This window comes from Acomys russatus, chromosome 6 (assembly GCF_903995435.1).
Source record: "Acomys russatus chromosome 6, mAcoRus1.1, whole genome shotgun sequence".
Taxonomy (NCBI): domain Eukaryota; kingdom Metazoa; phylum Chordata; class Mammalia; order Rodentia; family Muridae; genus Acomys; species Acomys russatus.
The window spans coordinates 18,340,898-18,354,705 of record NC_067142.1 but is presented as its reverse complement, the minus strand read 5'-3'; the positions used below and the strand labels follow the sequence as shown (position 1 = coordinate 18,354,705).

At 49.9% G+C, this 13,808-nt stretch overlaps 1 protein-coding gene across 1 annotated transcript in view; it reads right to left on the bottom strand.

Moving 5' to 3' along the window:
- Nucleotides 1–667, bottom strand: part of Tfcp2l1 (transcription factor CP2 like 1) — a 54,469-nt gene extending 53,802 nt beyond the window's left edge. The window contains exon 1 of the mRNA XM_051147254.1: nt 522–667. Coding sequence (XP_051003211.1) covers nt 522–583 — 62 coding nt within the window. The 5' untranslated portion in view covers nt 584–667. The remainder of the gene's footprint in view (nt 1–521) is intronic.
- Between the last annotated feature and the right edge of the window lie 13,141 nt (nt 668–13,808).

The window sequence follows — 13,808 nt, the reverse complement described above, 5'->3', positions numbered from 1 at the left end:
GGAGGGGGGGGGCGTCCACTTCCTAAAAGAGGGAGTTTAGAGAACTTTGCAAAACCCGAGGGACCCTCTTCCCGTGAAGCGCACTGGCGAAATCCCGCAGAAGAGATTTCAGTGAATCCAGGACCTGGGGGGCCACACCAAGTTTGCCCGGGTAAGGCGGCCAGCTCCCAGGATCCCTGGGCCCGAAGGGCTGCAGCGCAAACCGGCTCCCGCCATCCACCTGTGGGGCCACCAGCCGAGAAGAGCAAAGAGTGGGGCCTGGCTTTCCAGGACCCAGGACCTCCTGATGGATGTAGCAAGTTTATTTCTCCAACTGGTGTGGAGAAGGTAAAAAGAAGGCTGCGAGACCCGGCCGGGGACACAGCGAGCGGCAGGGAGTCTTTGGAGAAGCGCCCCGCGAGCATCAGCGCACCTCCTCCCTTGTTCAGCTCCCCAGGGGTCTCCGGAGTGTCCCACCCAGGAAGCCGCACTAGTCGGTCGGGCGCGGACCCCAACCCCAAGCAGGTGCTGCCGGGTCTTACCGCAGGTAGCTGCCAGAGTTGTGCTGGTTATAGTGTTCGGGCTGCGTGTGCCAGAACAGCATGGCTGGAGCTCCCGCAGCACCGGCCGGGGCGTGGCACCGAGCTGGACGCGGCGACGCTATCCACCAGCTGTCCACCCCAAAGCAGCACTTGAACCCGAGCTCCCTGCTGCCCGCGCCTTTTATGGGCCGTTGTGTGGGCGTGGCATTCGGGGGCGTGGTTATCACAGGCCCGCCCTCACGGCTAGCGCGGCGGGAGGGCGGCGCTGGGCCGCACCTGGTTGAGCCTCGCGCTGTTCCTTTCCGGGAGCTAGCTCCTGGCCACTGACCCTGGGGACACAGCCACCCTCCCTGCGGCCTACTCGCCTCTCAGTTCAGCTCAGCTCAGATCCTCAAAGGCACAGGGTGATTGTCAGTGGCCAGGAGTACCTGAGCACTCTGGGTCCCCTTAACGTTGTTTTTGTTTTTTCTTGCACTGAACATTGATGTTATTTATAGCCTTTTTACCCCTGTTGCTTTTCCTGGTCTTTAACTCCATTGCTGGGGCTTTCTGTACTTCACTGCTTGCTTAGCACAGGCGAAGCCCTAGGTTCTAAACCCAGGTGTGGTAAAAACAGACCTGTAATTCCACCAATGGTAGAGGCTGGCGGATCAGAAGTTCAAAGTTATTTTCTGGTACACAGTAAGTTACAGGAATGCAGCCCTTTCTATACATACAGAGAACAATTTGTAGGAGTCATTTCTTCTACCATGTGGGGCTGGGTATCAAATTCAGCAAGCACCTGTCTGGGTGTGCCATCTTTCTGCCCCTTTAAGATTTTGAGTGATGTTTGCAATTTGCTTTTGGAAAGGTGTTGTCTGGCTGAGTGTGAAGAGTGAGCCGTGGGCAGATGGGCAGGTAGGAAGGGATACAGTTCCTGGAGCTGGGCCCACAGGTGATGCCCCCGGGACCTCAGGAAGGCATACATTGTTCTTATGGGAAGTCATGGCAACGAGTGTCTAGAGACCTGAACCCTTCATCCTGGCCCTGCAAATATAGATATGCAAGTCCTCCCTCCCGTGCTGGCATGGCTATCTCTCTCCAGCCTCAGGTTGCTGCTCTGTGAGGAACCATGTGTCACTCCCTGTCTGCCTCTCCAGGGTCCACCATTGCTGCTCTAGATGGCTCCTGGAGGTCACATGTCTCCAAGGGCTGGTCAACATTCCTGTGACTGACACACCTAACTCTTTGGACATGTGGCAAATCAGAGGCCATTTTAGACCCAGAAGAGGTCCCATGGAGAAACTAGAAATGATCACCTCTACCCTTCTCTCCTGGATACGGATACTAAAGAATTCTGTATTGAACATCCTGACCACTGAATTCGCTGTTAGGTACCATGACAGGTGCATATGTTCAAGAGGAGAGCACCTTAGGACACAGGCCAGTGTCATTGAGGAAGTAAAAACTATTATAGGAATGGGGGGGGGGCTTTGGATGTCTTCAGGGTGTGAGTGGGTGACAGTGAAGCTAACTAGCATGGCAGCAATGGACTATGGTAGCAAGGCCTTGCCTCCAGGCGAGCACCTTCAAGTGCTAATGCTTGGAGAAAGGGAATCCACAAAGACAAATGCCAAGGCCTGGCACTTCACTGCTGAGCTGTCAGATGTGACCCTATACAGTGAGTTATTTACCCCAGGTTGTTTGTACTAAGCTTCTCTATTGGCTCTCACCCTTTCCCTTCCAACTGGGTTCCTTAAGACTTATCATGGACCACTGGGCAGTGGTGGCACACACCCTTAGTCCCAGCACTCAGGGAGGCAGAGGCAGGTGAATCGCTGTGAGTTCAAGGCCAGCCTGGTCTACAAAGAGAGTCCCGAACAACCAAGGTTACACAGAGAAACCCTGTCTCAAAAAAGGAAGAAGGAGGAGGAGGAGGAAGAGGAAGAAGAAGAGAAGAAGAAGAAGAAGAAGAAGAAGAAGAAGAAGAAGAAGAAGAAGAAGAAGAAGAGGAAGAGGAAGAAGAAGACAAGGACGACTTATCATGGAAGTAATGCTAGATTGAGACCCAACGAGATCCAGAGGGTACCACAAATCTTCTCCCTCTGTCACAATTCTAAAATAACAGCAAATGTCCCACTGGAGAGGGCTAGTCACCTGCCTTCAGGCAGCCCAGCCCCTCGGTGCTCCAGCAAACCCAAAGATCAGTGGAAGCACCCTCCAAACAGCAAGCTGAGGTGGCTTGCCCAATATACGAGTTGGGAATCGGGATCCCAGCTCTGAGAACCTAAACTTAGGAACTGTAAGGCTTTCTTTCTGAGGCGTTGACAAGCTTGAGGGGAAAAGGAATGCAGAGTCTATTGTCCAAGTGTGTGGCAGGTGACCACATAACTTCTCTCTCCGGAGGGCAGAGGCAGCCTTTTGATCCCTGCTGGGAGGATAATGATGGGTTTCTGAACTTTTGACTTTTCAGTCTTTTGGGACACAATTAGTCTAGTATAGAGAGGACAGATATGCAGATGAACCCACCCTTTCCTAGCTGTATTTTGTAAATGTCTGTGATTTGCATTGATGGGAATATTGGCTTAAAAAAAAATTATTTGCAGGAGGAAGACATGGCTTTCAGAGGACAGCTTGCAAGGACTCAATTCTCTCTTTCCAGCACGTCCTAGGTTGTCGGCCTTGGAGGCAACTCACCAGCCCAGTGGGAAAGATCTTCTTGACACATTCGCCCACCTTCATAGAGCCTGACATTTAGGAAGTGGACACCACAGCTGGGACTTGGGTCTAGTCTATGTGCCCAGGTCCCTTCTCTTTGGTGACCACAGCCCCTGTCCTCATGCCCTGAGTTCTTTTTTTTTTTTTTCATGTTATACAGAGTTTATTAAATGAGCATAGGGGGAGTAGGAAAGGCAGAAGGGGTGCCCCAGAGAGAGGAAGAGGGAGAGGGGGGGTGGGAGAGAGAGAGAGAGAGAGAGCATGCCCTGAGTTCTTTTCTTCACCTGGTACAGGAAAAGGCTTGATCAACATGTGTATCTGCTCTGAGAATCAACTCTAGGGTCCTTCAAGAACCAAAAAAAAAAAAAAAGCTCTCCCATTTCATCAGTTCCACAAGGGACTCCCGGTTGGTTTTTCTTGGAGATCACTGTGATGACTCTGAAGCCTGCACTTTGAGCATATGATTTGAATGGGTGAATAAGAGTTCATGGTGACCCAGGGCCAAGCTGGGATTTGGCTGGAAAAACAACATGTAGGTGTTTTTATGGAAGTATCAGAAGCGCAGGGGCCAGCAGCTGTAGGGGCTCAGAGAAGCACTGGCCAGGGGGTCCAGTTAAGTTATAAGGTCTCTCAGTGGTTGAGACTCTGGAGATCAAATGGCAGCAGGGCATCAAGTGCCCTATCGTGGATGAGACACGTCAGCCGAGCATGTTGGCACCTGCCATGCTCCCTTAAAGTCATCACAGCAAAGATGATGCCGCCTCTTGGAGCTGTCATGTAGTTTTGGGTAAAGGTGTATATGGGACTTCCTCCCCCTGTATATGCTCATAGGGTATCAAGTCTCTTCTTGGTAGCCTGCTATCCTTCCTCTGAGTGCCGCCAGGTCTCCCCATTCAGGAGACGTGGTCAAATATGAGGCACCAGAGTTTGTGTGAAAGTCAGACCCCACTCCCCACTCAACTGTGGAGAATGTCCTGTCCATTGGCTAGATCTGGGTAGGTTTAAAGTTTACCGTCTGTATTGTCCTTGGATGGTGCCATAGTTTGAGCGGGATCCCTGGGCCCAAATCTGCCTATCATAATTTTCTTCTTGTAGGTTTCTAGGATCCTCTGGATCCTTCTACTTCGCCCCTCAGTCACAGTCATAGGGGAGGGGAATAAGGGGAAAATGGGAGGGAGGGAGGAATGGGAGGATACAAGGGATGGGCTAACCATTGAGATGTAATATGAATAAATTAATAAAATAAAAAAAATTTTAAAAGGTGCATATGGGAAGAAGAGACAGATTTGTCAGTGATTTCTCTTGACCATGCACCTCTAATCCCATGTCCAGCGACTTCAGCAGTTGGCACCAGCGTAGCTCCTCAGGAGCTGGTTACAATTACATTCTGTTGCAAGGAACAGAAACCCAAATCAGGGCAGGCAAGATGGCTCTGCAGTTAAAGTTGCGTGCTGCCAGCCTGATCATCCTGAGTTCTATCCACAGAACCCAATGGTAGAAGGAGGAAACTGACTTTTGCAACTTATCCTCTGACTGCCACATGTATTGAACACACACACACACACACAATAAATAATAAAATGCAATAGTGTTTTTAAAAGCCGTACATTAGCCAGGCGTGGTGACATACGCCTTTAATCCCAGCACTCGGGAGGCAGAGGCAGGCAGATTGCTGTGAGTTCGAGGTCAGCCTGGTCTACAAAGCCAGTCCAGGACAGCCAAGGCTAACACAGAGAGACTCTGTCTCGAAAAACCAAAAAAATAAAAATATTTTTTAAAAATTAAAAAATATTAGCCGGGCGTGGTGGCGCACGCCTTTAATCCCAGCACTCGGGAGGCAGAGGCAGGCGGATCGCTGTGAGTTCAAAGCCAGCCTGGTCTACAAAGTGAGTCCAGGATGGCCAAGGCTACACAGAGAAACCCTGTCTTGAAAAACCAAAAAAAAAATAATAAAAAAAAAAAAATTAAAAAGCCATAAATCAGTGCAAGGACTCTGCATATAGCACTGTTGGTAGGTATTTGCTGTGCACAAAGAAAGCCCCGGACTCCATCTTCAGAACTCCATAAGACCAGTCATGGTGATACACGGCTTCAACCCCAGTCACGGTGATGCACGGCTACAACCCCAGTCACGGCGATGCACGGCTACAACCACAGTCACGGCGATGCACGGCTGCAACCCCAGTCACGGTGATGCACGGCTACAACCCCAGTCACGGCGATGCACGGCTACAACCCCAGTCACGGCGATGCACGGCTGCAACCCCAGTCACGGTGATGCACGGCTACAACCACAGTCACGGTGATGCACGGCTACAACCGCAGTCACGGTGATGCACGGCTACAACCACAGTCACGGTGATGCACGGCTACAACCGCAGTCACGGTGATGCATGGCTGCAACCCCAGTCACGGCGATGCACAGCTACAACCGCAGTCACGGTGATGCACGGCTGCAACCCCAGTCACGGTGATTCACGGCTGCAACCCCAGTCACGGCGATGCACGGCTACAACCGCAGTCACGGCGATGCACGGCTACAACCGCAGTCACGGCGATGCACGGCTACAACCGCAGTCACGGCGATGCACGGCTAAAACCCCAGTCACGGCGATGCACGGCTGCAACCCCAGTCACGGCGATGCACGGCTACAACCCCAGTCACGGCGATGCACGGCTACAACCCCAGTCACGGCGATGCACGGCTACAACCGCAGTCACGGCGATGCACGGCTACAACCGCAGTCACGGCGATGCACGGCTACAACCGCAGTCACGGTGATGCACGGCTACAACCGCAGTCACGGTGATGCACGGCTTCAACCCCAGTCACGGTGATGCACGGCTACAACCGCAGTCACGGTGATGCACGGCTACAACCCCAGTCACGGCGATGCACGGCTACAACCCCAGTCACGGCGATGCACGGCTAAAACCCCAGTCACGGTGATGCACGGCTACAACCCCAGTCACAGCGATGCATGGCTACAACCGCAGTCACGGCGATTCACGGCTGCAACCCCAGTCACGGCGATGCACGGCTACAACCCCAGCGCTCTGGCAATGAAAGCTGGAAGAACAGAGGTTCAAGATCATCCCCAGAGAGTTTGAGTTCATCCTGGGGTACATAAGACACTACCTCTGAAAGAAAAAAAGTTTGACAGAGAAAGGTAGCTCTATATAAAGTTTTAGAAATCATTAGTCAAACCGACATACCTGGTACCCTCTGGCCACAAAAGGCCACTGACCACTTGAGATGTTACTAGGCTAACTGAGATGTTCTGGGAAGGTGCAGTACATTCTAATTTCCTCTATGAACAAACAGACTAGGATATAGCTCAAATGTATAATGTGAGTTTAGAATGCACAAAGCCCTGAGTCTACCCCCAGCCTGACAAAAATATATACCGTAACCTATTAATAAGTCATATACCAACCATATAAGAGATAATTGCCTTTGAAACAGGGTCTCATGTAGCCTAGACTAACCTTGAATTTCTTCTTTCTTTTTTTCTTTTTCTTGAGACAGGGTTTCTCTGTGTAGCCGTGGCTGTTCTAGACTCACTTTGTAGACCAGGCTGGCCTCGAACTCACAGAGATCTGCCTGCCTCTGCCTCCCAAGTGCTGGGATTAAAGGTGCTGACCTTGGATTCTTAAGTAGCCAAGGATCATCTTGAACTTCTGACCCCTGTGCCTCCACCTCCCAGTGGCTCACAGGCAGCTGCTACCACTGAGGTTTATACACTGGTGGGGATTAAGTCCAGGCCTCACACATACTAGATTGATACCCTACCAGCATCCTCACTCCCAGGGCCTCCTCTCCTTCTTATGGGGCTGCCATGCCCCCTTGAGCGGCCCAGCAATTAGTCCCCAGTGGAGTTGGCCACTTGCAGTTGGCACAGTGCCTTCCCTCAAGGCCAACCCAGAAGCCTGTTATCAGCTTTACTCCTCCTTTTGCAAACATCCCTAGTTACAAGTGCCAGCCTCTGAGAGCGACCGCATGGAGCACCTCTTCCTCAGGGACAGGGAGGACCACATGGAGCACCTCTTCCTCAGGGGCAGGGAAGACTGCAAGGAGCACCTATTCCTCAGGGGCAGGGAGGACCACATGGAGCACCTATTCCTCAGGGGCAGGGAAGATCACATGGAGCACCTATTCCTCAGGAGCAGGGAGGATCACATGGAGCACCTATTCCTCAGGGGCAGGGAGGATCACATGGAGCACCTATTCCTCAGGGGCAGGGAGGATCACATGGAGCACCTATTCCTCAGGGGCAGGGGGCAGTGGGAAGGAAGTCTGAGGAGACTATAATAACTCCCTTTCCAGGTCACAGGAGAAGGAGGGAAGGCCTAAGCTTCCCTTGTGTGTCCTCACATACCTGGGTTTCATTGTCCAACATCATTGGTGAGAAGTCCAAGCTGAGGCTCAGCAGTTCATCTGAACCCGTAAGACTGGAGGGCAGTGCAGCCAGAAAAGACCTGGGCTAGTGAAGACTGCCTGCTGCTCCCAGATGAGAAGAGAAATTGAAAAGAAGCTGGAAGATGTTGACAAGGGGGTTTCCCTAGCCAAAGACCCAAGCCAAGTCACTTCCCATGACAGTCTTAGTTTCAATTATGTGTGTGCCTGTGCGTAGGTACGGCATGTGAGTGCAGGTGCCCACAGAGGACAGAAGAGGGCATCAGATCCCCTGGAGTTCCTTTCTCCTCCTCCCCTTCCTCCTTCATCCTCCTCCTCCCCTTCCTCCTCCCCTTCCTCCTTCTCCTCCTCCTTTTCTTCTCTTCTTCTTCCTCCTCCTCCTTCTTGGTTTTTCGAGACAGGTTTCTCTATTTAACAGCCCTGGCTGTCCTGGAACTCTCTTGGTAGACTAGGCTGGACTTGAACTCACAGAGATCTGCTTGACTCTTTTCTTCTTCTTTTAATTTTTTTTCTTTTTTTTTTTTTTTTGGTTTTTCGAGACAGGGTTTCTCTGTGTAGCCTTGGCCATCTTGGACTCACTTTGTAGACCAGGCTGGCCTCAAACTCACAGCGATCCGCCTGCCTCTGCCTCCCGAGTGCTAGGATTAAAGGCATGCGCCACCACGCCTGGCTAATTTTTTTTCTAATTTGATTTTTCTGTGGGGTGTTGTTATATAGCACGGGCCTCTTGGAAAAACTCACCACTTTTACCAGCCGGCCTTGTCTGTTCCCAAAAGTCCACCCTATCAGGCCTGGGGACTTGTTTACTTTCCCTCATAGAAGAGGGTGGAGTGAGGACAGTCACTGGACTGCCACCTGAGACTGACATGACCCCTCCCCGTCATTTGTATGCAGTTTTGTCCTAATTGGCTTGGAGGTCTTTGGGAGGAGTTAAAGTAAGTTGTCTGGAAAAGGCTGACTGAACTGAGTCCAAGAGTGCCCCTGTGGGGAAGCCATGATCCATGTTCGGGCAAGACTTTCCTGTGAAAGTGCATTGGGGTCGCCCAGGAGTATGTTGGTAACCCACCTATGCTCGTAAGTAAGCCCAATGAACACATTGGTTCCCCAGGGTAAATTTGGCAGAATTTGGTTTGTCTTCAGAACCTTATGAGGTGGGTGTGGTAGATGTTAAATTCTCCCAGGAAGGAATTCTCACCATGAGGATAATGCAGAAGACAGAGCCCGGGGCCTGGTGCCTGCACAGCAAGCTGTGTACCACAGAGCTACAACCCCACTTGAAAATCCCGATCTTTGGCGGTGGTGGCACATGCCTTTAATCCCAGCACTTGGGAGGCAGAGGCAATTTGAGGCCAGCCTGGTCTACAAAGAGAGTCCAGGACAGCCTGTCTCCAAAACAAAACAAAACAAACAAACAAAAAAAGAAAAAAGAAAATCCCGATCTTCTTAGGGTGCTAGCAATGTTCACCTAGTTAAAAAAACAAAACCAAACCAAAAAACTACATTTCCCATAAGGAAATTTTGGCCTCTATATCATTGCCTATGGGGGTGAGGGTTATGGGGAAATTCCAGAGATGAGCTGACTCAGTGAGTCTCCAAAGCCAGGCACTGTGTGGATCACTCCTAAGGCCATCCTCTCACCACATTCTTGTCCACTGTGCCCCTAAGGCATGTATTTAAGGGAAGAGCTTTAAAAACAAAATCACATCCTGAACTACAAAATTGGAATTATGATATGGGCAGAAAAGTAGAGACCCCTTGTTTTCTTTTCTTTTTTCTTTTTTCTTCTTTTTCTTTTTTTTTTTTTGGTTTTTCGAGACAGGGTTTCTCTGTGTAGCCTTGGCTGTCCTAGACTCACTTTGCAGACCAGGCTGGCCTCGAACTCACAGCGATCCACCTGCCTCTGTCTTCCGGGTGCTGGGATTAAAGGCGTGTGCCACCACGCCCAGCTCCAGCCTCTTCCTTTCTTTTTGATTTGAGTCTCACTGTGTAGCTCAGGCTGTCCTTGAACTGGAGATCCTCCTGCCTCAGCCTCCCAAGTGCTAAGACTATAGGTGGGAGCCACCACAAACAACTTTACCTTATATTTCCAAGATCTGACATTGACAATCTACTTTGTAGAAAACTTTTATTTATAACACAGCAAGTGACAAAGCTTTTTGCTATGATGGTCCTCGGTGTTCTTCTAGGTTCCCTCAGAAGTTGGACTTACATTTCATGGTCCTGTTTCTCATTGCCTTAAAATGGAATAACCAGGCCTTACAAGCTGGCTCAGCAGGTAAGGGTGCTTGTCACCAACCCTGATGACCTGGGTTTGATCCTCATGACAGGAGAAAAGAGCCAAGTTTTGCAAGTTGTCCTTCAGCTTCTACAAACATCCCACAGTGTATACACCCAAACACACACACACACACACACACACACACACCATAAATTAATAAATAAAACAGAATAATATTACTTTTCAAAGCTTTCAAGACTACCATTTTAACATTTTTAAAAATTTTATTAATTTATTCAGATTACAACTCAGTTGTTATCCCATCACTTGTATCCTCCCATTCCTCCCTCCCTCCCGCTTTCACCCTATTCCCCTCCCTTAGGTCTATGACCGAGGGGGACCTCTTCCCCCACTATATGGTCATAGGCTATTGAGTCTCATCTTGGTAGCCTGCTTATTCTTTCTTTGAGTGCCATCAGGCCTCCCCACCAAGGGGAGGTGGTCAAATATGGAGCACCAGAGCTCATGTCAAAGTCAGTGCCCACTCTCCACCTAACTGTGGAGAATGTCCTGTCCATTGGGTAGAACAGAGTAGGGGTTCGATGTTTACTATTGTATTGTCCTTGGTTAGTGCAATAGTTTGAGCAGATGCCCCTGGGCCCTGATCCACCTATCATGATGTTCTTCTTGTAGGTTTCTAGGACCCTCAGGGTCCTTCTATTTCCCCATCTCCTATATTTCTCTTACCTAGAGTCTCAGTAAGATGTCCTCACATCTATCCCAATCTCCTGGTAAGTGAAGACTTTCGTGGGACATGCCTTTTGGGATAGTGCCCAATTATAAGTGAGTGTATACCATGTGAGTCTTTCTGCTTCTGGGTTAACTCACTCATTATGATCATCTCTAGTCCCACCCATTTGTCCACAAATTTCGAGATTTCCATGTTTTTAATAGCTGAGTAGTATTCCATAGCGTAAATTACCACAGTTTCTTTATCTATTCTTCAACTGAAGGGTATTTAGGCTGTTTTCAGGTTCTGGCTATTATGAATAAGGCTGCTATGAACATGGTTGAGCATATGTCCTTGTTGGGTGGTGAAGTATCTTCTGGGTATATTCCAAGGAGTGGAATAGCTGGGTCTTGAGGAAGCCCTATTCCCAGTTTTCTGAGAAAGCACCAGATAGATTTCCAAAGTGGCTGTACTAGTTTGCATTCCCACCAGCAATGAAGGAGTGTTCCTCTCTCCCCACATCCTCGCCAGCATGTGGTGTTGCTTGAATTTTTGATCTTAGCCATTCTAATGGGTGTAATATGGAATCTCAGTCATTTTGATTTGCATTTCTCTGATGACTAAAGACGTTGAGCATTTCTTTAAGTGTTTCTCATTTAAAGAAGTTGCATTTTATTTTAATTGTGTGGATGTGTGCATGCATGTGTGAGTGCAGGTGCCTAGAGAGGCCACAAGAGGGAGTCAGATACCCTGAGTTGTGGTTACAAGGTTGTGAGCGGCTTATGTGGAGTGTGGGAATCAGTTGTCGTCTCTGAAGACCACTCTAGCATTTGCTCTGCCTGAGGGTGTGGTTTCTCAGTGATAGAACACTTGCCTAGGCACACGAAGTCCTGGGTTATGTCCCCAGTGCTGGAAGCTAACTAGATTATGTATGTTATTGTTGTTGTTTCTATGGACTAGTGCTGGTTACACACTGGACCCAGAACTCTGGCATTCTGGTGGCCCTAGGATTGAATTCCCCAGCCGTTGCCCTCTTTCTCCCTCTGTGGTGCTGGGGCTTGAACCAGGGCCTTGTGCGTTCTGCAAGTGTCTACCACTGAGCTGCAGCCCAGCCCTCATCAGAGAACTCTTAGGTGTTAGGCAGTGGGTCAGAAGTACAGTTTGGGCACAGGGAATAAGTGTAGACACGAACATTCCACTCTGCTTCTCAAATGTGCCAGCAGCTGCTTGGGTTCTGTGGTAGAGACACATCCTGGCTGGGACAGCGGCACTGAGCAAGCTGACTCTGTCTCATCCCTCCCTGTGCATCTGGCTACTTCCAAGAGCTGGAGAGTTCTCTTTCAGTAGGTCTCTCTTGGGGCCTCTTTCCTCTACCTCAGACCTGGTTAGAAAAACCCTTGGCAATAGGACAGTTTCCCCTTGGCCTGTATTAGAATGCAAAACCATGCGGGAGAGAAGCAGACAGAGCTAAAGAGGACAGAAGGCCAAACCACTGCAATCTACAGCGGTTTTCTTAACCTGTTTTCTGCTATTGTGCAGAAATCTGGGCTGGGAGGCAGCTTACCTGGTAAAGTGCTTGCTGTGTGTGTGTACAAGCACCTGAGCTTGATATCAGAACCCAAGTTCTCAAGAGAATAAGCAAGAGAATGAAAGAGCAGAACACCCGGTGTCTTCTTGTGGAGTTCATGGGTGGGCGCATCCCCACACGTGTGCATGTACCACACAGTAATAATAATAAGATAATAATAATAATAGAAAAATGATGATAGTTCAGCTGAGTGTGGTGGTGCATGCTCTTAATCACAGCGCAGAGGCAGGCAGACCTCTGTGAGCCCTAGGCTAGCCTGGTCTACAGAGTGAGTTCTAAGACAGCCATGGCTACACAGAGAAACCCTGTCTCGAAAAATTGTAGGCCCGTGAAGGCATGGTGGTGCGCACCTTTAATCCCAGCACTTGGGAGGCAGAGGCAGGCAAATCTCTGTGAGTTCGAGACAAGCCTGGTCTACAGAGTCCAGGAAAACCATGGCTCCACAGAGAAACCCTGTCTTGAAAATCCACAGGCCCTATGCCCCAGCCCAACACCAAATAAACAGGATGCAGTGAAGCACACCTGTACTCACAGCACTCAGGAGGTGGAATTGAGAAGGTCAGAGGTTCAAGGTCATCCTCCACTATCTATTGCGATCCAGACTACCCAACATGAGACACCCAGGCTCAAAACAACCAGTGAGCCTGGTGGAGTGGCGCGTGCCGCCGTTAATCCCAGCACTCGGGAGGCAGAGGCAGGCTGATCCCTGTGAGTTCGAGGCCAGTCTGGTCTACAAAGCGAATCTAGGACAGCCAAGGCTACACAGAGAAACCCTATCTCGAAGCAAACAAACAAAAAATCAGTGACATCAATTGCCTTTTCCTCCTTCCCGCTCCCATCCTCTCCCAAACTAGCAGGTGACCCCCCCCAGCTGCACCCCCTTTCCCATCCAGGCCCTGGCTGGAAGTGATTCCCAGAGGTTCTACGGGAGGTTAGTCCTGAGCTTGGTGGCCCGACCAACTGAGCTAGTCTGAGCGCAGCTAGGACCGAAGGATTTGTTAACAAAAGTCAGGTGTGTAGGAAATGGACCGGAGGGTTAGAGAAAGTGAGAGGCCTCAATGTGTGTGTGTGTGTGTGTGTGCACACGCGCACACACGCGCCATAGTACACATGTGGAGGCCAGAGGTTAATTAGCAGGAATTGGTTCTTTCCCCCCACTGTGCATTTCAGGGATAAAACTGAAGTCATGAGGCTGGGTTTGGCAGCAAGTATGCTTGCTTACTAGCCTGACCTCCTGTATTTGAATCCCAGCCCTGCTACTTTTTTTTTTTTTTTTTTGAGACAGGGTCTCTCTGTGTTAGCCTTGGCTTTCCTGAACTGGCTTTGTAGACCTGGATGGCCTCGAACTCACAGCTATCTACCTGCCTCTGCCTCCTGAGTGCTGGGATTAAAGGCGTGCACCACCATGACCTGCTTCTTACTGTGGGACTCCAAGCAAGTGACTTGATTTTGCTGTGCCTGCTCCAGTCTACAAAACAGGAGTAATCAGAACTCTTACCTCAGAGGCTGATTGCAGGTAGCTCACTAGAACTGAGCCTGGCAGATAGTAGGCTCCCATTCCTGAGGTACCAGACATAGACCAGGGAATGGGAGACCAATAGACAGTGACCAGGAGTGGCAGCAGACGTGCCTTGGGA